This window comes from Rutilus rutilus (assembly GCF_951802725.1).
Source record: "Rutilus rutilus genome assembly, chromosome: 4".
NCBI lineage: Eukaryota > Metazoa > Chordata > Actinopteri > Cypriniformes > Leuciscidae > Rutilus > Rutilus rutilus.
Window position 1 is genome coordinate 27,639,276 of NC_140212.1, and position 27,381 is coordinate 27,666,656.

Here is a 27,381-nt window from a genome sequence, read left to right on the forward strand (position 1 = left end):
TCACCATTATAATGATATGTAGTTGATCTATAACGGGCGATAGGCGCCCCAACCACACACACTCCTCAGACTACCAAATAATTTCACAAAATGTTTTAAAAGGTAAAGATTTTTTAATTGAAACACTTGCAATGAAAAACACCTGCAATAGTTTCACTTTGTAATGTCATTGAATCATATAACAGTAAGAGAGAATAATAGATTCTTCAGAACTTTTTCAATTTAAACAAACAAAAACATTTAAAAATGTCAGTGATGTTTTGGATGAAAAATACATAAAAGAGCCAATATGTAACAGCTTTTGACAGTGCTTCACATGCTCAGCTTCTTGTTCGTCTTCTCACCGCAAAACGTACAGCAGCGGAGTGGCGCGTTCACAATAGCACCTTGTTATTCGGTCCACTGAAGAGTTTTTTTTTATATGGAATTACATTAATACTAAAGTGTGACAACATGTTTATGATGTGTCATGTGCCATCTATTTTTACTAACAGTTACCGTTATCTTCCACCAAATTTAACTAGCTATTAATACAGCTGGCTAGCTATCATCAGCTAGGCATCTTGGCCACTTGAGAGCATGTGCATGCGACAGGAAGAGTGCAAAAAACTCTCCCAGGTCTGAAAAATTGCAAAGCACGGTACACTTAATGCACACTAAATACACACTATTTCTAAACCAGCTTCTGGGCAGCCTTTGAGGCTAAAGCATATCCCATCATTCATCACGTTCAGGAACTTGCGGGCCCTAATTTCGCGTAATGTCTAGAAGAACTTTGCACTGTCAGTTAACCTCAATCATGCAGGTCTTCACACCCAATTAAACATTTTGGCCAAACTCCTGAAATATGTCATGTCAGTAATCAAGTGGTCAAGTGCGATACACTTCCAAATTTAGGAGGGGGGGCAAGCTTGTTGAAACATTATTTTTTTCTTCTTCTTTTTATTTTACTTTTTATCGGCATGAGGTTTATCTTCTTTTTCGGCCTGAGGATCTGCTGCTTCGCTGGGCTTTGTCCTTCCTGTAAAGAATGAGAAAGGCAAAGACTCAGCGAACACGCCTACTCGTCACAAACGATAAAACCAACCCATGAGAAGATGGACTTACCGAAGCAGACTTCCTCAACTCTGAACCTTCTTTCGTCCGTGGAAGGGTGGCGGAGGGTGATGGGCTGACTGAGGTTGATGGGCTGGCTGCCCGCTTGCAGGGCCTTTTGCCCCTCTTCGGCCTGGAGGTAGCGGGGCGCTTCCGGGTCTCCACCTTTTTTACTGGCATGGTTTCCTCACCCTCCACAGCTGACTCAAACAGGTGGTGGTGTTCTGTCACCTGCTTTGCATTTAAGTTCAGCACATAAAATCCATCAACTGTGGAGGTATTGTAGCCCATGAATTGTGCCACTTTATACCAGTCTCCGAGGCTGTGGGTGTTTTTCGCCTGTACGGAGAGAGGAAAGCATAGGTGATGAGTTAGAAACAAACACATCAGAAACTCACACAGCAGAAACAGGCACAGAAATACTTACATGGGTGGCAATGGAGGTCCTGACATCAGTGAACGTGGGGGTCCCAGGCAAGCCCATGCCAGCCCATGCCTCCTGGAAATACTGGTTCAAATTTTTACAGGAGCTGGGCTTGGATGTAAAAAAGAAGTAGTGGGCATCCTTCCCACCCACCAAGGTGGACCTTATGGATAAAAATTCCTGTAGCCACCCATACTCCTCAGCATCCAAGGCCAGCTGGGCTGCCCAGAAGGCCTGGTTGGTCTTATGAGTTGATATCTGCAGAAACAGTGACTAGCAGTGTAAGCATTTGGGGAGAGTTTTACGAGAGAACTGTGCAGAGAGAGAGAGAGAAATAAAACCACTCACGTTGATAACATAGATGCCCTCTCTGGCGGTCTGCTGGCCTTCCTCCACTTCCTTTATGGTCATGTTCTGGAACACCCCACCGTGATGGCCATAAATGCAGGCCAGGTACGCGGTGAGGTGTCCGTAAAATGACCACTGGTCCTTCTTGTCCCCCGACTTCCTGAGGCAAGCTGCACAAAGAAAGGGAGAAGCATTAAGGGGCTCTTTGGGACGCCACAGTTTGAGAGGTGAGGTGAAGCAAAAACTTACCCAGAATCTCTGGAATCTTCCGTTTGGCGGAGGAGCGGCACTCTTTTAACACTGCCTTTGGAATGAGGCAGCCTTCCTTGGCCTGAATTAAGGCCACTTCGTGCACCACTACCTTCCTCCGAAGCAGAGATTTTTCCATCGCTGTGGCCTCCACTTCCTTCTCGGGGGAGCGAAGAGACGTTAGAAGTTTTCTCGTGACCCGGGCAACTTGGGTGGAGGGGGTGGACCGTGATCTCCTCCTCAATATGCGGTAGCGGCGGGTCACATCTCTGAGGGCGCTGCTCAGTGTGTCCACCTGCCTTTTGAGTTCCGCCACCTGATCCTGGAGCTGTTTGCGAGCCTGCTGACAGCAGGGTTTGTCACAGGTCCCCTCCTCTGGAGGGGGTGGGGCATCCTCCAGATCCAGGGTCGAGGCCATAGGCACGGCCGGGTTGCTCGCCCGCAACTCTGTGAGGTCATGAATAATCTTCTTTCTCTTCAGCGCCTGCATGGTCTCTTGCTGGGCAACCCTTGTTAACTCGGTATGGTCCTTTAGGTGGCGATCCAGGCGGGAGGTGGACTTGCCGCAGGAGGGCACAGGGCAAGTGCCCTTGCGGACATCGACCCTCCCCGAGGAAATGCCAAGCAGCAACTTGCGCTCCTGGCTGTTGATGACCTTATGGGTCACCCTCAGATGCTGGCTGAGCTGGTGGTATCCATGAAGGCACAGCGGGCAGTCTACAAGACACATGTCAACAGTATAATAGATCAAAAAGTGGACCACTTTATCATCCCAGATATTATTTATTCAGTGGCCGCCAAATAGTAGCTTTGTGGACACTGCATTTATAGATGCTATTTCCTATTTAATAGCAATTCTTATTGATTAAACCACCTCTACTGTACTAAGCACTAGGGGTGGGAATATTTTGGTACCTCACGATTTGATTCAAATCGAATCTTGAGGTCACGATTCGATTGAGAATCGATTATCGATTTTGAGTAAAATTCCGATTCGATATGTGCATAGATTTGATTGTAGTTTACTGTTTTGTGTTACTTTTCTTATTTGACTGCGGTAGACAGTTTAATAGGACTAGAAGGGAAAAAAATCTACTGAATTAAATGTGAAACTTGACATTTATTTATTTTTTCTTCCCATTTTAGTCAACCCAGTATTATATAACAAATCAGGGTTTTTCCTGGGTCAAAATTGGTCTTCGGTGGTGGCTGACCGACATGGTCATCCACACACAGCAAAGAGTACCCTAGTACCCACATGATCCGCAAGCCCAATATTGACAATAAATGTTCAATTTAAAATAAATACAAAGACACAGGTTGTGTTTTTTTTTTTTTTTTTTTTTTTTAGGTAATTTACTACACATTGTCATAGGCCTATACATACTGTGGATTATTAAGGCTAAATTTTACTAAACACTCTTGCTAAATTAGGTAAGCACACTTACTTTATCATTTCAGATTAGGGGTGGGAATCTCTAGGCACCTCACGATTCGATTCGATTACGATTCAGAGGGTATCGATTATTAAAGTTTTTTTTTTTTTTTTTTTTTACTTGGGTACTTTTAAAGCAAAGTATTTATGATGACCCATAACTTACTTACTACATCTTCCTATATTAATTTTATTAATAAAACAAATGGAAGTGATTTGAACATTGCAAAGAACCAACATGAAAATACATGTGTGCCTGTACTAGCAGTGTACTTGTAGTAAATTATTACAAACTTCAGCATATTCTGAATATTTAATAATAGACTTCTAACCAACATCCTCTGGTTATTTCCAATGAGCAATATAATCCTTCAGACAAAAAACATTTTGCTGTAGCAAATTCACAAACAGTTTTCGTTCAAAAATATAGAATTATGTACCAGCAGCTCTCATATAATGCTTGTGGACTTATGCATATTCTGAATAACATACAAAGCCTCTCTTATTCACAACTAAATAATAAAGAGGTATGACTTGAAATGTTTGCTGTGTAGCCTACCACAATCAAAAACAGCTTATACAAAAAAAGTGAATGAACATCTGCAGAGAGCACAGTCAAAATGTAACTTTTTGTGACTGGCATTGCACATATTGCAGGGCAGTACAACGCAAGTATAACAGATCAGTTTACAGTATATTGATGTGAAAACTAAATAGGCTACTGAAAGCAGCTTTCATACAAAAAATACTAAATAGGTAACAATGGAATTGCCCATTTTCCATACACTAGCTTTTAACGAAGAGGGTGCCGTTCGAATTTGGCGCTCAGGCATCATGCGTCTGTTATGTGCGCGAGTCTGTTATGTGCGCGCCACAGACTGCGCGCGCACTGCACGTCCGCTAGAGTTCCGCCTTTTGCGTTCCGTCAATATTATGTTTTTTTAGAGATTTGATTTTTTTGACATTTGTGAATCGATTCAGAATCGTCCACGTCCGCATCGCGATGCATATAAGAATCCGCGCGGTGCTGTGATCGTTCTCTCCGTCACTCCGTCAGTAGCCTGCTTCACTCACAAAACCAATTACAGATCAAATAAGGCTTTGGCGGGACAAAAAATCGTTTTGGCGGCCGCCAAAAAAATGTCAATGTAGGAAAAACCCTGCAAATGCCCTTTAAGCTGACTACAATCATTAATTTTTTTTTATTAACATTAATGAAACGTATGGCAACAGTTATGAGGCTGCAAACTGTCCCTTTAAGAATGAATGCATGGATATAGTTACACATCCGATTTTCTCCCATTTGTTTCCGTTCGCGTAGGACATAACCATAGGACGTCACCAAAGGACATAACAGACTCTGTTTACATTGAGTACGCCACAGTCCAGACGATGTGCATTTTGACATAATTGTGAGTGTAGCTGTGAAAGAGAACTGTATTCGCAATCACATGCATGTGAGAGGCGGCATCTGTGCGTGTATTTCGGCTGTGTGTCCGTCAGCGTGAGCATTGAGTCCTTTTGCGGCTTATTGTGATTAACATCAATAACTTTAAGTAGTACTGCGAAGTTAAAGAAGTGTAACACTTTAGAGCAGGGCTATTCAACTAGCTACAGTTGAGGGCCGATTATCAAATCGAAAAGTTGAGGTGGGTTTGATCTGGGGGTTTAGTTTGTTTATTTACCAGATATAGTCATTCGGTATAACCAGCCTTGGTCATTCGGTAAAACCGCTATATAGTAAATATTTTAATAGAATAATATTGTTTTTAATAACTAAAGGAACTACAATAATATAAATATAAAGCAGATTAGGCTTTTTTTCTACATTTCCCCTTTTCTCATTTTCCCTGTGCAATGTTTGAGGGTTGAAATGTAGGAGGGTTTAGAGTAGTCTAATACAATTATTACATTTATGAGATCAGTGATAATGTTATTTTATACTTCTTCCATGGTTCACACTATATACTATCTCAACATCAATGTCAAATCATGTTTTTTAATGAATAATTATCTGCAAATTAATAATTTTAGATATATTCATGGTTAAACCGAATGACGTTTTTGGTGACAAATTTTGTCCATCTTGTAAAAAAAAAAGTTTGTTAATAAGCTTGTGATTTAGAAATTTGACCTAGCCTATTTATTATTATTAACAACCTATTTATACTTCAATTAATATAACTATCTTCAACGTGCATCACACAAAAAAGGTGAAAAATATAAGCTCTATGGTTTAACGATTAAAAGATGAGAAAATAAAAGGTACACTATGTAACCTATAGCCAGTGTCTAAAATTAACAATCACCAAATGCCAAATTTGAGCAAACATCGGTGTTGGCGAATATATGAAACAGAGTCAATTGCCAGTTGGCGGGTAACATTTTCTTTTATAAATTCTAACAATGTTGTGAGAACATGAACGTGAACAAACACAAACGACGCTCAGGACAGTTGACAAGCCAGCGCTGCATTGTCACAAAAGTTTATGCATTGGCAATTTAAATATTCAAGCCCAAGATGATTAGTCTGACTACGTCAGACTTCCTACGTCAGACTTCCTACTTCCGCTCAATTTCATTTCGCTTCTGTAGTAAGTCTGAGATAGCAGCTTATCTTTCAGTTTTCCACCGGCTTTCGGACGGCCGGGCCAATCAACGAACAGAGGGCGGGCTGAGAGCCGTGACGTAGAGGCTGATTGTACCGTGGATGCATAGATTTACTTCACAAATAATCTGCAAAAGTCGCGCACAGCCACGTTTACTCCGGTATTTCGCTCGATGGTTTTGTTTTCGCATCATACATGTGTTTACAGTGGAAGTTAGATGCGGCTGAGCATGCGCATAACACACGCCATAACCAAACGTCATGTGATTGGCTTACGGGTAACCAATGGTTTTAAACTTCAGACAAGCGCCCCCCGCGAGAAAGAAAACACTTTTCAATTGTGCCATGCCAGACTCTGTCTACAAAGCAAAGCGAAGTAGCAGAGTTTGGTATTACCAGGCTACAAGATGATGCAAAGGGAACTCAATTTATTACCCCGGCGCTGTGTGGAAAGTTTTATGCACACACATCCGAAGAAAAGCCGCATGTCAGACAGCGGGCGAATGCAGAATTGATCTCTTTTACATCTTCTTGCGCTTGAACATACAAATTCACAAAAAATAAATAAATGCTTGTCTCTGCTAGTAAACAAAGTCGGTTATGTCTTAAGTGAACATAAACAGTAGAGAAAGATGTGTACCAGTATCAGTGTATTGGATCCATGGATTAGGTCTTAAAGTGACAGCAGATTAATATTTCTGCTGCTGTCTGTTTTTAATGTTAATCAAAGGATAAATAAAAAAATCACTTGCTGCTCTTAACTGAATAACTTTTGACACTTTAATAAGGAATAATGTATGTTTAATTTATACAGTGAAGACTATCCAGTGTTATTTTACATTAGATTACTTGCAAATGTTAATAGGCCTATTAGTTAGGCTAGTAGTAGTTTAGCTGTGGTATCGAAACTGAAAAATAATTTGCACTGGTATCTAAAATTTTGGTGTCATAACTGCCTGTTTTTGCAGAAACAGTAAAAAAATATTCATGGCCAGTACATTTACTTTAGTTACCAGCCATTTGCAGGTGTGGAAAAAAGTTAGTTTTTAGTTTCTAGCGATTAAAAAACAACAACACTGCATGCATTTTGCAGAAGAACATTGTTGTGGTTGTGCCTCGGCTCTGCGTGACTGTGAGGATGAATATGGTTATCCTACTGCTCATAAATTATTAAGAGATATAACCAGTTTAGATGGATAGGACCTCAATCTGAATAGCTGAAGATGCTACTGTAGCTTTACACATTAATTGAATCTGTACTTCCTTGAAAATAAATTCTGGCACATGATGCGCTAGATCAACCATAATGAAATGACCCTTCACAATAGATAATGCTTTACAATTAACTCTGTTAGAGAGCTACATATGACAATGTATCCTCTGTTCTGTGTTTTGATTCCCGGAGGTTGGAGAATTAGCTGCTCCAAGACAAGTCAACCTTTGTCACTCGTTGTGACAAATAACTTAAACTACTCCCACACAATACATGTGTCAAAGAGTCTGGAGCAAATTTTCTCTATTTACGGATATGAGACACACATGGGTGAGTGACATATACATAGTTTACCATGAAGTTTACCAAGTGAATCAGGGAAAATGTGTAAAAACTAGGGCTATCAAAGTTTTGATTTATATTTCAGTTTTGATTTATATGCTGTTTAATGTTGATGATCATGTTATTTTACATCTGCTTGCATATGAAATCGTTTGTTTCAGCTTATTTTTTGCCTGTGTTTTGATCTGGAGATACTCTTACAGAAGATGTGTAATCAATTTTGATAATGAAACCAACCTGTTTGGAGCATTTATGAGTTTCAAACTCTTACAGAACAAATATGGTTTAGGTCAAGACGATTTCTATAGATATTTACAGGTTAGGCATTATTTTGATAAAAATATAAAAATAACACTGGAAAAATGCACATTGGGGTTCCTACAGACTATCTTAACATTAATTACATCATTTTCTCTAAATAAATTAGTTTCCAAGTTATACAAAGCCATTCAGCAAGGCAAAAAACCTAACACAGAGTACATTAAGAGGAGATGGGAAATGGAAGGTAACAAACAAATTTCAAATGAAAGTTGGGTGAATATATGTAGAGTACAATGGAGCACTACTGGTTTGAACACCTGGCGAGAGTTCTGTTGGAAGAATATAATCAGGTTTTTTATCACACCTATTCAAAAGAGACATCAGGGTAATGGAGATTCTTGCTGGAGGCTCTGTGGATTCTCAGGAGCCAATCATTTCCACATTTTCTGGGACTGCCCATTGTTAAGCCCTTATTGGTCACAAATATGTGAGCATATTAATCATATATTTGGTAGCAAAATACCTTGCAATTTTGAGAATGTGTATTTGGGCAATGTGGATGTTAATAACTGGAGAAATAAGGACAAGAGGTTGCTTTGGACACTACTGGCTGCGAGTAAGAAAACCATAACCAGGAAATGGTTAAAACCGGACCTTCCGACCATCGAAGAGTGGGTCAACATAATCCAAGAAATTTACATTATAGAAAAACTTTCATTTACTCTCCGGATTCAAAGAGATATGTTTTACAAAATCTGGACAAAGTGGTCTGAGTATGTCAAGCCCATAAGGTCAGACTTTGTATGAATGTTATAGTTTTAAGTGAAAGAAATCCTTTTTTGTACAGGTGCTCTTCCCATAATTGTTCATCGTAAAAAATGTTAAAAATAAAAATTACAAAAAAAAAAAGAAACCAACCTGTTTGTGTGTGAGAGTTGTCTTGTTTCACTCTGAATGTTTCTTCAATCTTCATGCCTTCACTCTCTTTACTGAACACCATATTTGTTTGTTCCTCTGTATCTTCTTGTCTCACTCTGAATGCTTCTTCAAAGTTCATGTCCTCACTCTTCTCTTTAATAAACACCATATTTGTTTGTTCCTCCGTATTTTCAATCTTCATGTCTTCACTCTCTTTAATAAACACCATATTTGTTTGTTCCTCAGTATCTTCAATCTTCATGTCTTCACTCTCTTTAATAAACACCATATTTGTTTGTTCCTCTGTATCTTCTTGTCTCACCCGGAATGCTTCTTTAATCTTCATGTCTTCAGTCTCCTCTTTAATAAACACCATATTTGTTTGTTCCTCAGTATCTTCAATCTTCATGTCTTCACTCTCTTTAATAAACACCATATTTGTTTGTTCCTCTGTATCTTCTTGTTTCACTCTGAATGCTTCTTCAAAGTTCATGTCTTCACTCTCCTCTTTAATAAACACCATTATGGTTTGTTCCTCAATATCTTTTTGTTTTACTCTGAATGCTTCTTCAATCTTCGTTTCTTCACTCTCTTCTTTAATAAACGCCATCTTTATAATAGTATGTCACGTAGATCTCAGCTGCTTCACCAGGAGTTTTTCTGAGTGGTTGAACAGTTTGACATGATTAAGATGAGAATATTTAACAGAAAGAAAAATAAATACAATCTAAATCTGTGCGTGCCTCTCAATCAGCTCCCTAGTTCACCATTCATAAAAACTTAAAATACAAACCTTTCTTCAGCAGTATCACAACAGACGCAGGAGCGTGGCGCTGCTGGCGCAGCCTTATGACGTCACATCAAAATAAACGTCCAGTTCACACGGTTTTGTCTAAAACCACAAAAGTGCAATAATAAAATACATGTCAGAGAAATTTAGAGTTGAATTCTTGGAGAAATACATAAGAGGGTGCGATGTTAAAAAAGGCAAATTGGTGATAACCAGTTTTTCTTTAGACAAAAAAAAAAAAAAAAAAAAATAGTAGCTCTTAATATTTCCATCACGTCATTTGGCAGCATGTATTTAAATATGTATTTCTCAAATAATTAAACTCTACATTTCTTTGATATGTATTTATTATTGCACTTTGGTGGTTTTAGACAGCAGAACTGGACTTTTATTTTGGTCTGGAGACATCGACGTCATAAAATTGCGCTGTGCTCCTGCTTTCCTTGTGATTCGGCTGAAGAAAGGTTTGTATTCTACGCATTTGAAGTGTTACATCAATGCAATCCGTTCAGGCAGTTATACTTTAGTAATACTTTATCTAACATTAATTAACTTTATTTTGTGTGTAAAGTGCATCCACACATGAGTATCAGAAAAGGTGCGTCTCATTTAGCTTCCTATATCGTGAACCAGTTTGTCGTAAACATGAATTTGGTCACTGGCGAGTAGTGATGAAGAAACTTGAAAATTTAAACTCTAAAATCCGTGTTAATAATTGAACCAGTTGTTTCTGAAAATGATTTAGTGATTCGAAACCCTCGATTCAGCGCACGTGCTGGTCAAAACAGTGTAATACAAATAACTGACATGTCTAAATATGAAGTGTGTCTATATAATTTGTGTTCTTTTATTAATTTGAAGCAAAAGGCTTTTTCTAATCAGGTAATTTAAGGCCATTAACTCTCACTCTGACTGACTTACCCTACTTAACTAGAGCTGATTGAGACGCACCCAGAGATTTATTTGGGATTTATTTTTATATCTTGATTATTTTCATTTTAATCATGTCAAACTGTTCAAACACACTCCTGGTGTAGGTGCTGAGATTCTCGTGACACATTATTATAAAGATGGCATTTATTAAAGAGGAGAGTGAAGAAATGAAGATAGAAGAAGCAGTCAGAGTGAAAAGAGAAGATACAGAGGAACAAACAGGTTGGTTTCATTCTCAAAGCTGAGTACACATTTTCTTAAAGAGTACTGAATCTCCAGATCAAAACACAGGCGAAAAAGAAGCAGAAACAAACTAGGCCTATGTCATATAAGCTATATGACTCCAAGTATGTTCGAATCAAGGGGTAAAGTGGTGTAACATTAAACTCGGGAGAAGACATGTCTATACAAACTATGTCATTACCAGGTCAGGTGTACGAGGCAAGGATGAACTGAATTGCAAGCAAACGATTTACTTACCATATGTAAGAGTAGCACGAGAAGGGAAAACTATGTAAAAAAAATATATATATATATATATTTATTACATGGCTTGGTTGAATTCTAATGTAGAATGCGGTCTGTTATTTCTTGATAACAGACCGCTGCTAAGTATAACACACTGTTGCCATGAAAAACGTTTTTAAATCAATATTAAAATTTTGTGTCAAATTATTGATTTATTTGGTAGGTAGCCATGTAATAAGTGGGATAATGTAAGCGCCTCCGCTTCGCGTCGGGGTCCTGATCAGCCTGTCGGGGTTGTATTCGCTATAACAACTGACTGCCTCGCTCTACATTATACCTTTTATATATATATATATATATATATATATATATATATATATATATATATATATATTAAAATGAGAAGTTCTACAGAAAGGATTTTACAGAAAATTATTTATACATTAAAATATTACAGGTTTCTTTAGCTATAACCTAGAAACATAGGTAACTTTGCTTATGTATTAGCTAGCTTTCATGAACTATGTGCAATATACAATTTTTTTTTTTTTTTTTTTTTACAGCATGTATTCATATTTGTATTAATATTTGAGCAAGATAATTGTACCTTGATCATTCATGTTAGTTCATAGATAAAATAATTTAAAGTCAATTTAAAATGTATTAGTAAATGTGGACAATACTACAACATTTATTAACCTTAGTTAATGCTAAAAATGTAATCTTATTGTAAAGTGTTACCATTTCATTTAAATCCAAAGAGTCTGCTATGCTTAAAGATGGCCATCTTTAAATATCTGCAAAGGTCAGAGCATTAAAATTAAATAAATGTATATTACATGTATAGTATCTCACTTTATTTGCTTCTATATTAGAACACTTGATGATTATCTAATTAAAATAACAATATGTATTGCAGTGATAAAAAAATTATTGAATGCGTTTCTGATTTGTTTATGTTTCTGTCGGCTGCATGAACATGTCAATGTTGAGAAAGCAATCACGTCACTAGCTTTAAATATGAAACTTCGCCGGCTAATGAATGCATACAAGTGACCAGCTGGATATAAACTAATGCAAATAGATGGGACACAGTTGTGACATTAAACATTTGGGTCAGGTTTGCGTGTGTTTCTGTCACGTCGGTTTAAATGCTTGAGGTACTAATGTTAGAGTCCTCACTGCCTCGACGGCAAACATACATTCTGTTCTTTCTCTGCTAATGCAGCATCTAGACAACAAGTTAATTATTTTATAATGATATGGCAACATGGACTGTAGGGTTCTTTATTCATACTGTTACGCTGTCAGTGTTTTAAATGCGCATCTGAAGTGTCAGCACTCTCCGCGTTCTCTCCGTGCAGCGCGCAGCCTCATGTGTTACAATAAACAACACGTGGTGCCAGTGATAGTGTATTATTCCGCCTCTAGAGGCCGCTCTCGCTCTGTATAATGCCAGCAGTCTCTTCTCAGCGCTCTGATACTGTGTAATGATAGCGCACTCTTCTCAGCCGCTCAAGCAACGGACGCAACGAATCATGATAATTTTTTGCCGATAATGATAGTTCCACCAATCAACTATCGGTACCGATTTATCGGCAAAACCGATGAACCTCTAATAAACCTCGGTCGACCTCTAATAAAAATCCACCCTCTCCTTTTATTTGAATCCCCATTAAACCAAAAGCAGTCTCATTAGACATACCCTTTTGATTTTCTGAGCAGTGTGACTCCTACTGCTCAGGCCCCGCCCACGGCCGCTGACTGACAGTCCTGCATTACCATAGTTTCCGCCCTCAGCGAGTTTTACTCTATCCGCCATTTTTTCCGCACTTCCGCACATGTCTCGTAAGCAATCCCGGTGTCCTGTTGTTGCATGCAAGAGTGGACATAAGAGTCCTCATTTTCTCCCATCATCCGAGCCACAAATGGTTGCAATGGATTAGTTTTACTTTTGAAGGTAATGCGCCGCAAAATCAGAATGCTCGTTTGGCCGGAAGCTATTTATTTTACTTTTAAGTTATAAATATGAATATTTTTCTTACACAAATTCATCGCTTTGCTTCAGAAGGCCTTTATTAACCCCCGGAGCCGTGTGGAGTTCGTTTATAATGGATGGATGCACTTTTTTGAGCTTCAAACTGATGGTTTTAATCCACTACCATTATCAAGCTCGGAGGTATCAGGGTGTTTATTAATATAACTCTGATTGTATTTGTCTGAAAGAAAAAAGTCATATACACCTAGGATGCCTTGAGGGTGAGTAAATTATGGGGTAATTTTCATTTTAAAGTGAACTACTCCTTTAACCACCTTAGGTGTGAGCGATCTAATGTTTAGGAGTCCTAGCTTTAGTATAAATAGAATAGTTTTTGTTCTTTAGTTTTGGCAATTTTTCTGGTTTAATCACGATCAGAATTTTTCTTGATTCCTGTTCACCTTATTCCGCCCCGCCCACTTTTAATACTTCGCGCTTCCGCATTTTGTCATCCGACTTCCGCTAAACTGACACGGCACATCCGGTAGCTAGTTCAGTAGTTAGAAGATTGTTTATAGTTAGCCAAAACTCTTTAGCAAAATGACAAATAACATTAATACCGTAAATGTTTTAAATTGGGAGCACGGAGAAAACTTCGTACGGCGATCACTTGGTCTCACATTGTCTCATCCATCGTCATTGTTAACGTGGCCAGAGGTAACCTGTGGGGACATATTTAACTACTTCATCCTGTCAGAAGGAGTTGATGGAGCAGCAATGAAAAATTATTTGTAAATAAAAAGGAATGAGAATATTTAGGGTTAAGGATAGGAGATTAGGTAATTGGTTAAATATAAATTATTAAATAAGTTGTATAAAATCAGTTGTAAGAAGTGTTTGATGTTTTCAGGAAGCTAGAGACACCTTCTACTGACCTTCATGTAGATATATTCCACCATTTCATTTTCATCAGTAATAAACCACGATGGTATTCATTTGCAAACTTGACGTGACTTATTCCTTCTAACTAGAAGACTTAATTCCTTTAAGTTTTAAGGAGAATCTACAGAGCTCACATTATATGGTTTTATAATAAATGACTGACAGGTAACATCTGGTCACATTGCAAAGGTTTATAAAAATAACTATTCACAACAGGTAAAATCTGTTTTACAAGATTCACAAGAAGGACAAGTTTCACCTTCCTTTCATAGAGGAGATCGGTAATGGTGAAGCCTCTGTCTGCCATTACTTCATCGCCTGGACGAAGTTATTAAGTGCACGATATTGAAGAAAAATGCGATAACTCATTAAACAATGCGATACGATAATGCTTAAAGTGTATAAAATTAACTTAAATTAGATTTAAAATTATATAACCTACATATGTGTTTCACATTCTTTTTGTGACAAGAAAACATCCCTCTAACTTGTGAAAGTGAACAGCAGTGTTTTACTGTATATAAGAAGTGTTATTTTAACATCAACCACGGGGTTCAGGTTATCCTACATTAGGTCTATTTAACAACAGAAACTGAATAATCAAATGTAAAAATCTGTTGGTGTATGAATTGGTAAGATGCTCGGCAACTGAATGGAATGCATCCAATGTCGACCCTGTGTAGAGCTGACAAAGGAGTTCGTTTCTCAGCAGAGTTATGTACAATGGCGCTGGCTCAACGCATTGTGTTCCCATTTCAGATGTAGGTGCTTCAGGTTGAGTTGAGATTTTGGAGCGTAGTTGTGGTCAGAGACAGATGGATCCTCCCATTGTGTTTCTGCCTCACAGGTCTGGGGCATGTGGCTGTGATCATCCTCACAGTTGTCCACTGCAACACTGACGCTCATCGATGATCTATGGAAATAATATAACCATAAACATTTTTACATTAGTACTTAAAATAGATCATCAGAATTAATTTATGATGCACTCATACTTAGAACAGTGTGAAAAAGAGAGATGCATTAAAAACAAGACCGTATACACACAATCTCCTAACTCTACGTAGGTCAATATCAATATTTTAATGATAGATGTAGCTAACGTTAGCTGGCCTCCTTACAGGAATAATGTGAGCTATTGTAAGACTGTAATGTACCATAATATATTGTACTATCGTGAATATTCATTCATTCATTCATTCATTCTTTATTTCAGACTCTTAGGTCCATATCACAAATGGCTCATTTCACTGAGCGGTACGGTACGGTACAGTACAGTATGTTACGGTTCGGGTTGGTAAACCATGAATCGGCTAGCGTTTCCACTGCCAACACTACCCTTACTTGATAGGCGTGGTGTAGCCTATGTCATTTTCGTGCGAAGAAGAAAGCGACATTAGCAACATTGGATGACATACAGCAGATGTCTTGCTTCTCGGCGTGTTTGTCACAAGAAGCCAAGCACCGACATTAGGCATTTCTCAATAGCAAGTATGCAAAGTTCGGACTTGCCAAGTCCGACTCAGGAGAATGACTCCCGAGGACGCGAGTCCGGTAATTCTGCGTCACTCAGCTCGCTCTGCTACTCCGGTTATCTCTGTATGTATATTTTAGGCAACAATAAAACTAAATATGTTATAAAACACCACACTGCCTCTTTTCGTTTTCATTTAAAGAAATCTTAAACATTATAGCCACACAAATGTGGTTCAGGCAACGCGTATTGATTAGCCTATATTCACTGCATGTAACGTTAGCCTATTTATAACAAAACAAAATATAAAACACAACTCTACCTGTTTTCATTTAAATATAATATAAAAATATTAAACATTTTAATATGGTCCAGGAAATATGTGCATTTGTACTAAACAACAGATGTTACAGTAAACAACATTACAGTGATCATCTTCACTGTAATAAAATTTAAAATGACAAAACCCAGTCTCTTTTTGTTAAATTTCAGTTTTATCAATATTAGCCATTATAAAAGTATAAGTGAAAGGTACAAGAAGCTATACAATAAGAAATAAAGCAAACAATTCAGTCAAACATACAGAGTCAGCGCTCTAGTCTAACCTTACAATGGTAAAGTTAAATAGCTTAAATATATAAAGTTATGAAACTTCACTTAGCCCTCAGCCAAAACGATTGGCCAGGGAACAAATGATAGATTCACGAGACCAAAGATCGCCCGTTAGATATACACAAGACGAATTATATCTCATGTTTAACCACTACAGAGACGTCAGAGTCAGCGGCAAACGTCAGAACGACTAGCCGAGGAAAGGCTGTTCCAGGCGGGGTACATGAGCGCCTGGTGATTGCCTGGATCAAATTTTCATAAATCTTTATATAAAACTTGAGCTTTAAACAACTACATTCTCGCCTGAAAAACTCTTAAAACTACATTTCGTGACACAAAAACAGTAGTATTATATTTTAACTGTATATAAAAAAATGGCACTTATGTTTTCATTCCCCTCATAGCACGCACAAGTGACGATACTCTGTCTAGCTCCACCTTTTAGTACCGTACCACTGTGCTAGGTACCTCAACGGAAGGGTACCTAAAACGTGGTACGGTACGGTTCGGCATTTTGGTACCATTCACAACCTTTGACAGTGGAAATGGAAATAATTGCGTACTGTACCGTACCGTACCGCTCAGTGGAAACAAGCCAAAAGTAAACGAAGTATAAGAAATATGACATAAGGTGGGCAATGTTAATCGTTGTATTTTGTTAACGGCTCGTTACTAATCTTAAATGTATTCATAGAACGGACTTCACGAATCTAATGTTAGGCTAACAAGCACATAGATAGGTAAGTTAGGTAACAACAGTTAGGTAAGTTAGCTTACCTGAATCTGACAACCTGTTCAGCACCCAGCGGGACTTCTTTACCAGAACATCGTAGCCGAGCCTTTACTCGGGGTAAGGGTGTTCGTCAGTCGGCTTCCCGTTCATAAAATGGTACGAATACACATAAGAGCGCTTGGGTGGGCACTTCAAGTTTAGCGCCTTCCGCCATTGCCTCAGGTGCTCCTCGTCTTTAGGTGGTGGTGGGTGTAAATCGTAAAGTACACCACAACATTCCGATCGCTATCCTCTTAGTCCAATTGTTATGGAAGCCCCTAACTGAGCATATAATACTTGACATCTTTTACCGTTACAACAATAGAATTACATCTAGAAACTAGCGTAGGTCCTTTCAGCCGGAAGTTGAAGTCCCTCTCAGCCGGAAGTAAGATGACAAAACGAATGTAATGGCGTCACCCTTGTTGTCGTGGAAAATAAGGTGAATAGAATTGTGGGAATAGACAGTCTCTATAGAATGTACTACACTTGCACTTCTACCAATTAAGTGGGTAGAACAAAGACTGTGATTTGAGGTGTGACTTACTAGTCAAACAGTGTAGCGTCTTGTAAATGTTGTCTGACAGAACATCCGCTCTGATTCTGCTGGGATGCAGGCCATCTGCATGGAAAGAGCCTAGGTCACTCCCAGAAAAGCTCAAACGTGTCCTTGCCTGCACTCAAAGCTAGTAGGCTTGCTGCGACAGTCGGCGTTGACGGTGTTACCGTAGCTCAGCCGCAGCAGGAGTCAGATTTCACCTCACTTCACCCATTTTGCCTCACTCTTGACTGACAAGACGATGGCGGAATATTTGGTTTCAAAGCGGCATGTAACAGTACCTATTTAAGTGTTTGTTATTGTTTTTCCATTTAAGAATAATGATGCTAGTGGGCTAAAGCTAGTAGCGGATGTTAAAGTAGCTGTAACAAAGCAATCCGATTGTTTTCAATGTAGAATAATATTGGGAATATGTTCACCCGCTGTAAAAAGTGAAAATAATAGTTTATAAAATTGATATAAAGAAGAAAATAGATTAAGAATCAACTTTGACAGACTTACGCTCTTTTGGCGTAAATTGATGAGTACGGCTGTCTACCGGAAGCAAGTTATTTTAGTCGATAAAGTTTTAAATATGGATATTTTTCTTACACGAATTTGGATATTTTTCTTACACTTCAGAAGGCCTTTATTAACCCCCGGATACATGTGGAGCACTTTAATCATGAATAGATGCGCTTTCATGGACTTCCAAAGACAGACACCCATTCACTGCCATTATAGCTTGGAAGAGCCAGGACATTTTTTTTATATAACTTCCGATTGTATTCGTCTGAAAGAATAATGTCATATACACCTAGGATGGCTTCAGGGTGAGTAAATCATGGGCTAATTTTCATTATTGGGTCAACTATCCCTTTAATGTAGAAACAACATAAAGACAGCATATTTTAAATAATTAATCTAACAGGAAGGAAATATACAGAAATTGAATTAAGTTATCAAACACTTCAGTCTTCACTGGATAAATTATCATTTAAATATAGATTAATCCTTATTAAAGGAACTAAAGTTATTCAGTCAAGAGCAGTGATTTTTATTTATCTACATTAATGACACATTAATGTAATGTCTGTCACAGCAGCAGGTTTATTAGGCTACTGTCACTTTAAGGTCTATAGTCACTTTAAGGTCTATAGCACATTACGTGTATCTGACACACATCTGATGTCCACACAACTCTTTGTGGTCATTTAAGACGTCAAACATACGCAGCATGTTTGAGCTTCAGCAAGAACCAATGAGGTTCATTCTCATGTTACGCAGCACGTTTGAGCTTCAGCAAGAGGTTTGTTCTAGCGCATCAAGCAGTTTCAGTTAAGCTTCTGTTTGTTTGCTGATCAATTTTTATGTGAATAAAAGCCTAAATTAAATTGTTTATCAAAGCGTCTATTCAGAATTTTTTTACTAAATCGTTCTGTTCATATGAATTAGTTTTACAATCTTTTTATGAATTTTTTTAAGAGTCAACGTGGTAGTTGCGTAGCTGTCTATGGAGAGTGCAGAACTGGCTCAGATTTTAATAAAAATATCTTCAGTTGTGTTCAGAAGATGATTGAAAGTCTTACAGGTTTTCAACAACATGTGGGCAATTAATGACAAAATTTTACTTTTTGGGTGAACTAACCCTTAAACATCCAGTCAGCCTTGTCGACAAGCATAGTGCTGTTCTCTACAAATGCAGCATCTAGTCAGCAAATCAATTACTTTAATATATGACGTGTCCTGTAGTGGACAGTAAATCGGTTATCAGTGAAGATGCATTGGCAAAATCGATATGTCAGTCAACATCTATAATGAATCATTCCAATACACTGACAGGCAGTTAATTAAGAGAAAGTTTTGGTAATATTTTCAAAAGATAATAATTACACTAGAAGAGAGATTTAGCTAAGATCAGATGCCAAATGCAACTAATTTGTGTCTTTAATAAGCACGGGTTCTGTGGTATGATGGGGCTTAAATTATAACTGAAATTCTCCACAATTATCCATACTGTTTTCTGCAAATCTGAACATAGTTGAGAGAGGACACTGTGTTTCTAATATTTAAGACATGAACAGGAGTATTGAGATGTTTATAATTAACCAGTTCTCCCAAGTAAAAAGGATGTGTCCTAATGAAAGTGAAGAGTTGAAAATACTAAGAAGTTCTGAGATTCCAGGCTACACCTCTTTCGGTAGCTTAGTTGGTATAGGATTTAGCATACATGTTGTTGGTTTAGATGCTTTATGTTGGTGTTAATGCTTTACATGTCTAAATGTTTTGATGTCTGTTGCTTTGTGCCATTAAACAGGTTCATTTGTATTTGTCTTTTTTCACCTTAGACCTGATGGCACTGAAAGAGGAGAATCAAAAACTGTATGAAAAGGAAGAGAAATATCAGTATGAGATTCACCATGATTTCATAACTGGAGAAAAATCTTGCTCACAGACTGAAAATACTTCCTCACAAAAGACGGGAGCTAGAAGTCATTTCACCTGCCAAGAATGTGGAAAGAGTTTCAATCAACATAGGCACCTTGAAGTCCACATGAGAATTCACACTGGAGAGAAGCCTTTCTCCTGCCAACAGTGTGGAAAAACTTTCACTGTAAAAGGAAACCTTAAAAGACACATGCGAGTTCACACTGTAGAGGAACCTTTCACCTGCCAACAGTGCGAAAAAAGTTTCACTCGAAAATATACCCTTAAAGCCCACATGAGAATTCACAATGGAGAGAAACCTTTCACCTGCCAAGAGTGTGGAAAGAGTTTCAATCAGAAATACAGCCTTAAAGTCCACATGAGAATTCACACTGGAGAGAAGCCTTACACCTGCCAACAGTGTGGAAAAAGTTTCACTGAAAAAGAAAACCTTAAAAGGCATATGAGAATTCACACTGTAGAGGAACCTTTCACCTGCCAACAGTGTGGAAAAAGTTTTACTCAAAAATACAGCCTTAAAGCTCACATGAGAGTTCACACTGGAGAGAACCTTTTCACCTGCCAAGAGTGTGGAAAAATTTTCATTCAAAAAGAAAGTCTTAAAGTCCACATGAAAGTTCACACCGGAGAGAAGCCTTTCATATGCCCTCAATGTGGAAAGAGTTTCAGACAAAAAGTAACCCTTAATTCCCACATGAGGATTCACTCAAGAGAAAACTGAGCATTCACACTGGAGAGAAGCCGTTCATATGTCTTCAGTGTGAGAAGAGTTTCACATACTGAGCAGACCTGAAATGTCAATTGTTAACTCATTCTCATTTTTGCTCATATGTGTCTGTTTTTGTCATGACAGTGTGAACACTACAAACTACATGGAATCTGATCTTTTCAATTCTGATTTTTGCTACTTCCATATGTGGTCCTAAATGCGATAAAGGTCAGATGTTTTACAGTGCAACCGCAGTCTGAAGAGTATATCAGAATTCATGCAACGTTCATTCAATGTCATTCTTGACATTTCGTGACATTTCCTGAACACATGCTAAGCTCTGCCAATAACAACACACTGGGCCAGCTAACCAATCACAGCACAGCACACCTCCCGGAAGGAGGGGCTTCATCGAAAACGACACGTTCGAGACAGACTAGGGAGAGAGGTGCTGTAATAATGTAAAATATGTGAAAAACAATTCATTTTTTGAACAATCAAGCATGAAAACATGTTGTAGTACACCCCAAAAAACATGAAAGGGCATAATAGGACCCCTTGAACATAAGTTAACTACACATTAACATAAACTATCAATGAGAAATACCTATATTTTTACAGCATTTATTAATCTTGGTTAATGTTAATTTAAACATTTACTAATACACCTGAGATAACATTAAATAACAATGAATTGTTGTATTTGGTTATACTTTATTGTAAGGTGTCCGTGTAACTGTAATTATGCATTTAAGTATGGAGTAATAATATTTAACTGCATACTTACAATAGGCTAAGGGTTAGGATGATGGTTTGTTTTAGGGTTAGTTGCATGTAATTATACATAATTTATAGTTAATACTATATTAACTACATGTAACACATAACAAGGACTCTAAAAAATTACCTTGTATTTGTTTTGACTAATGTTAGCAAATACTAATAAATACTGTAACACATGTATTGCTCATTTTTGGTTAATGTTAGTAATGCATTAACTGGTGTTATATAATCGGACAAAGTGTTTTGCAAAATTTTGCTCATGTCATAATGTGAGACGTAATTTGGTTTATGCAGTCATTGGCTACGTTTACATGCACAAATTTAGTTTCAATCGGACTGAATTTATTCAGATTGATGAATCCAAACGTAGTGTTTACATGAGCGCTTAACACGTGTTCGGGTTGATGTGTGCATTTATATGTCTCAAGATTCAAATCGGAATAGATTTTTTTGACATGCGCACACTGCACGAATATATGTTTCCTGCTGTTTGCACATAATAACTATTCTCCTACATTGGTTCTTTATTTGTTTTAAACAGCAGACTTAATATTTATCCATTTCTGGTCATAATTTGGAGACAATGAGCATGTGAACCGTTGTGCCATGCGCTTATATTTATCATGCCATGCAAATGCCCAAAACCAGTTGTCTGTGGATGAGAATCCGAGACAAGGACTGGTGGGACGTTGTCCTGCTCCACTTCACAGACTCTGAGTGAAAGGAGAATTTCAGAATGATGGGACACTCATTTATATGACACTTTATTCAACAGGAAGAACAGCTCATTGTGCTATTTCAATGTCATTGCACATGCGCAGTCCTTTCAGTTTCGGTTTTCAGTCCGATCAAGTGATTACATGTACTCTCAATCAGATTAAAAAACGAATAAACCACCCCTTTCAATCTGATCGAAATTTCGTTCGGATCGAGCTCAATCGGATCGGTTAAGGTGTTTACATGAAGGCTTTTCAGTCCGATTGAGCCTTCAAGCCGATTACTAACGGATTATTTGGTTGCATGTAAACGTAGCCATTGACAAGTCTTCCTAATGCTAGTAACAGATATTGTTTTATGTTACCTTCGTTAAGGGCTGGTTGCTCAGACGTGGGTTAAGCCTGGTCCTTGACTAAAAAAATTGAAGTGTCCAGTGAAGTTTCATCAATGACTGGAGCAACAAATCCATAATTTATAACATTCATAATTGTTATATTTGTTTGTTTCCACCAGGACACGACCTGTGAGTCAGTCCCATCTACTTCTGGAGACAGCTCATCGTCTGCACCTCCAGATACCTGTGGGGAAAAAAACACAACAGCTAACAAGACCTGTGGATGTAAGAGTTTGATCAGCCTTTTATTAAATCATTTGTTAACTCTTCTAATTACTTAGCTGGATGTTTAGTCAATCCATCCAATTCATAAATATAAATGTATGCTACAATAACTTTGACCACAAATGTGTTCCTCCATCTTACAGTTACATCTGCCAAGAGCGGAAAAAGGAAAAGCAATATGGAAACAACACTTGAAGTCTATGCTGGAAAGATTAGCGGTTTTCTCAACGCAGATTGAAGCTTCACTTAAGGATGAAAACAGCACAACATGAACATGAGCTCAAGATGTTGTCAATGTTCACACAGTTTCTTGAAAATGACTATTGAACACAGCTACAAGGAACTATATGTAATACCAGTACCAACCTGTCATACTACAATTGTTCCATTTACTTTCCATGTAGTTTTAATGACTTGGATCACATGGATTACTCTATTAATGGTGGTTTTGTCTAGAAGGCTAATGAAAAGGTAAAAAAGACAGACTACTCCATAACAAGTTTACCAGAACTGATGATCTACAACTCCCTGTAGAAGAACTGAATGCCATCCTTTGTGATTGAAGTGTGATTGTCTTTAGGGGCAATGACAGGAATATGACTCCCGTTGATCACAGAGGTCATCATCTTGAGGCAGCTTGATGTATTGAGGCATGAAGACATGGCACACGGCCTTGCAAATCTAGTGGACAATCGAGTAAATGGAGGAGTTTGCTATGCCAAACAACTCAATGACACTGTGCGGTAACCGCCCCTTTAGCCAGCCAATACAACCCAACTCCCTATGCGTTTCTCAGGGTCGCCTGAGCTGAGTGTTTTGCCACGAGAGTGATCCGGTAGCCATTGACATTCTGAAATTGTGGATGAAATCAATTTCACTGAAGCCATCCATGTCAGTCCAATCACTCCTGACTCCGCATCCACACACACCTCCGTACTGATGTAGCAGCCATGGCTCCACAAAATGCCATTATTAAAAAAGTTGCCTTTTTATCTCCTCCTCATCTACAACTGCTCATGAATTTGCTGCCTTTCACTGCACATAATGGGCTTTATTCACACTCTCTTCCACATTTAAAGTCAGCCAGCTTTGGCACGTAGCCTCCATAGTAACTATGGCGTTTTTGACTTGGTCGCTTCAAGATGTACCAAGGGTTACAGTCAACGATGCGAGTCGAATGATCCAAACACTGAATCATACATCGACAACCAAGAAGAAGGGCTTCAAGCTATATGTTTCAAGCTACATCCACTGTTATGAAGGTAAGATCTGTTTAATCTGTTTAAGATCTATCTAATGCTAGCGCAGCAGTGTAACTTAGTGTAAAGTTAGTGATACTATGTGTATGTCTCGGTCTGTCTTCTATTATATTTCAATCACATACAATTTTCATAACGCCATTGTCAATCTTAGATACAAACAAAGATTCAAGCACAGGAGAGGAAACTATTTGATAGGCCCAGTTCTACGGGGTGCTAAGCACCCTCAAGCGCAAGCAAGAGCACCCTTAGTTGATACTGTAATATATTGGCAAAACGTGTGGCAAAAGCTTTTTATTCAGTTTATTCAGAGTTATGTAGAGTCGCAAAACCTCTCATTAACAAACAAAGTGTAGACACGATGTAAGCAAGAGATTTACCGTGCATTGTTGGCAGCTCCATTGATGATAACGGAACTTTATGAGATTGCGATGAACTGACAAAGCGACAGCGTAAAGGGAGCAGTCTTGGCTCGATTTCAAGGCTACAGCCTAAATCTATTGTTTTTCATGCTACTAATAGGACCGACGACCAATCTACATATAAATGCTGGATTAACTATGCACGGGACAGAAAATATCCTCCGAGACCCAGGAAAAGACGTTTTGCCTCAGCAGAGGAAATTATATTTTAACAAATTTTTCTGACAAGTCTGGAATATTCTTATGTCTGGAATATTAAGTCTGGAATATTCTTATGAAAATATAATTAATATGAAAATATATTTTATATATATGAAAATATTCCCCATTATTCCATGTCTTTTTTTTTTCATTAGGCCCTACATGTTGCCCCAAAAACAAATTAATATGCAAATTAGATACAAATTATGGAATTATAAAATGCAAATTAGTGTACAGATTAATTGCATAGAATGGGAATGGCATTCATGGCCATGTTTACACGCATAGGCCTATTTCATAAAGTAAAATGGTATATCAAATCATTCTGTTATATCTTTCATAACATAGTTGAGAATCCGTAATAAACATAATAAAGAACTTTATACAAAGCTTGAAACCTAAAAATTGATTGGTGAATGACAAAAAAAAAAAAAAACATGTTTTCTTCCTGGTGTCCAGAGGACATACAGTAAATGGAATAAAGACATTTTTGAATGTTATGTCGTTTCTTTTGCTCCAAACAATGCAATAACCTAAAAAAAAAAAAGCCTAAAATTCACAAAACCTTTTTTTGTCTGGTTCTCAGGAGGATATGACATGTTAAAATACTAGTAACAAATTAAAGGAATGTAAAGGCAGACTAATAGAATAATAGAAAAATATTTGTTGTTGAATATATTTTTGAAATTCTATTCCAATTATTGGTAAAAGTGATGACCTATTGTGCTTCGCCTACATCTGGACTGGATCTGTGATTTGATTCTGGAACCTGCCATTAGGGCTGAGTGCTACCGATCAATGAGGAAAAGCCACAAGCCTCACAGCTTGAGCGTAAGAGAAGTTATCCTGCAGGTTCAGCACAGACTGGTTCCGTTCGTCAGATCAAGTTTCTGTGAATCATCGCATGTAATCCTCCTAAAGTCCATTTTAAATTCATTTGTTTCATATACCATAAATAACACTGGTATATTTTGGAATATTTATTGATATTTAAGTATGAATGCTAAGCCCTGGGATTCACAGAAACTGAGATCTGTTTTCTCACTTCTTTTACAGAAGGTTATAGATGACATCAGGTTAGTACTGTTATAATCATTAAAGACATTTTCTGTGGTAATCATATCAGTGAGACCTCAGATAAAGTAATCATCTGATCATATGATACACTGTATTTTAGTATTTATACTATCAGTCGTTCAAGAAAGTGCAAACCATCTCTTCAGGCTTTTCAAACAAATTAAGCCTTTTTTATTTTTTTATTCGTTTATTTTGTTTGTTTGATCAACTTATGTGTAACCTGCTTCATGGCTCATTTTGTATTTTATTGTCTGTTCCATAGGAGCAACTTGAGTAAGGGTGTCAGTTCACCTCTGACTGAACTTTCTTCATGATCTTCCAAGTAATACGGCTCCACTGATAATGGCTAAGGACGTTAATGTTCCTCTGGTTGACTCTGCATTTGGAAAAGTGCAAGAAGGAAGTGTTATCCTATCACATGCCAGCAAAGAGAGTGCCGAAAACCTGTCCACACACATGCTCCTTCTCCCCCACAGCTGCCACCTCATGGTTACAGGCTGGGACCCTCTACCTGCTCTTTTGTCAGCACTGAACATCAGCAGCACCACATGATGTCGCCGGCAACAACATCAGAGACCGCACACAAAATTGCCCACAGTACAAAAGAGCAGATTTCCAGCATTGAGTGGCACAAACTGGATTGGCTCCACATCACCTCCTCCAAATTCAGAGAGTTCTGTCACACCAGGGGACAGAGCTCTGCTGAAAACCTTACAAAAAGACTTCTGAGTCCTAGCCATCAGGAAGACATGTTTGTTCAGAGGATTCCCAGAGACAATGAAAGAAAAAATGGACTATTTATTTTTTTATTTTTTGTTACCTGATTCTGATAGCCTGTCACTCTTCGTTTACAGAATGCTGTTAATATTTCTCTTACTGGCAGTCTTAATCAGTTCTTATCAGTTCAAACCATTTCAATAAATTTGTATCTGTTTGGTTCACGGGTATTGATTTTGATGTATTTTTGCCCATCTCTGGGTCTGGGTGTACATGTTATGGTTTACACCTTCAGATACAAGACTACAGTCGTGCATGTTTCTGACATATCAATGAGAGCCATGTAGCATGTCACTCTTGTACTTTATAATGTCATAGAACTGGAAATAATGCAATAAGATGTGTGTATATATATACTGTATATAGCAATCTATTATTATTATTTCATATTTTCCTATGAATGTTTTTTTGTTTTTGTAAAAAAAAAAGTAATTAATTAGTATTTACAAATAGATAATATCTTATAACTGTTGTTTGTAATGACCATAATGAAATACACAAGCCCTAAAGAAAGGTAGTGTTGTTACTTCCTAAGTTATGAAAAATAGATGTATACCTCCAATTTTAGCCACTTTATTATGTAATGTTATCCAGACCAAAAATGATGTTCATTATAAAAGGTATTTCCAACAATGGCTAACGACATGAAGAAGGGGATTAGACAGAAGTCAAATCATTAGAACTATTTATTATGCAAATATTAGACAGTAAATAGTATTTACTGTGCATGAAAGTATTATTATTTGATTACATATGGCTTAAAAGCACTGATGAACTAAAGTACATATAAAACACAAATTATTCAGTAGTTATAAATTCAATGAGTATGTGCAATGTACAGCAGAGCATAAATAACGGGATACTATAAAATCCAATTTATAAAAAGTAATATACAAAGGTACGTTTAATCAAAGTGGTTACTAAAATGTTAAATAAATTACCTATGACCAATTGTATAGGTAAACAAAA

At 37.7% G+C, this 27,381-nt stretch overlaps 2 protein-coding genes across 5 annotated transcripts; one reads left to right on the forward strand and one right to left on the reverse strand.

Annotated features, from left to right (window-relative positions):
• Positions 1-93: 93 nt before the first annotated feature.
• On the reverse strand, positions 94-9,760 carry LOC311289978 (uncharacterized protein). 2 transcript variants are annotated; one of them, XM_084408255.1, is made up of 7 exons: positions 9,687-9,760; positions 8,894-9,553; positions 2,117-2,833; positions 1,868-2,037; positions 1,523-1,777; positions 1,108-1,434; positions 94-1,021 (listed from the first exon to the last, which is right to left on the reverse strand). In XM_084408255.1, exons 2-7 carry the CDS (start codon positions 9,501-9,503, stop codon positions 923-925), a joined length of 2,178 nt encoding a protein of 725 aa, XP_084264381.1. In that variant the 5' UTR covers positions 9,504-9,553; positions 9,687-9,760; the 3' UTR covers positions 94-922. The 2 variants fall into 2 exon arrangements, with proteins under 2 accessions (XP_084264381.1, XP_084264382.1); XM_084408256.1 differs by lacking the exon at positions 9,687-9,760 and having other exon boundaries at positions 8,894-9,660.
• Positions 9,761-10,078: 318 nt separating this feature from the next.
• LOC311290134 (uncharacterized protein) lies at positions 10,079-26,573 on the forward strand. Of its 3 annotated transcripts, none has more exons than XM_084408457.1 (6): positions 10,079-10,147; positions 10,721-10,838; positions 19,749-21,018; positions 22,571-22,676; positions 22,820-23,938; positions 25,898-26,573. In XM_084408457.1, exons 2-3 carry the CDS (start codon positions 10,754-10,756, stop codon positions 20,567-20,569), a joined length of 906 nt encoding a protein of 301 aa, XP_084264583.1. In that variant the 5' UTR covers positions 10,079-10,147; positions 10,721-10,753; the 3' UTR covers positions 20,570-21,018; positions 22,571-22,676; positions 22,820-23,938; positions 25,898-26,573. The 3 variants fall into 3 exon arrangements, with proteins under 3 accessions (XP_084264583.1, XP_084264582.1, XP_084264581.1); XM_084408456.1 differs by having other exon boundaries at positions 19,749-21,005; XM_084408455.1 differs by having other exon boundaries at positions 19,749-22,676.
• The last annotated feature ends 808 nt before the right edge of the window (positions 26,574-27,381 follow it).

What these genes read in the sequence shown, in the direction of transcription:
- LOC311289978 (XM_084408255.1), bottom strand. Translation starts at nt 9,503, where the DNA reads ATGGCGTTTATTAAAGAAGAGAGTGAAGAAACGAAGATTGAAGAAGCA. An exon ending in AGGGCATCTATGTTATCAAC is followed by an intron (nt 1,778 to 1,867) that starts GTGAGTGGTTTT and finishes CTGTTTCTGCAG; the next exon opens with ATATCAACTCATAAGACCAA. An exon ending in GGACCTCCATTGCCACCCAT is followed by an intron (nt 1,435 to 1,522) that starts GTAAGTATTTCT and finishes CTCTCCGTACAG; the next exon opens with GCGAAAAACACCCACAGCCT.
- LOC311290134 (XM_084408455.1), top strand. Translation starts at nt 10,754, where the DNA reads ATGGCATTTATTAAAGAGGAGAGTGAAGAAATGAAGATAGAAGAAGCA. An exon ending in AGATACAGAGGAACAAACAG is followed by an intron (nt 10,839 to 19,748) that starts GTTGGTTTCATT and finishes TTTTCACCTTAG; the next exon opens with ACCTGATGGCACTGAAAGAG.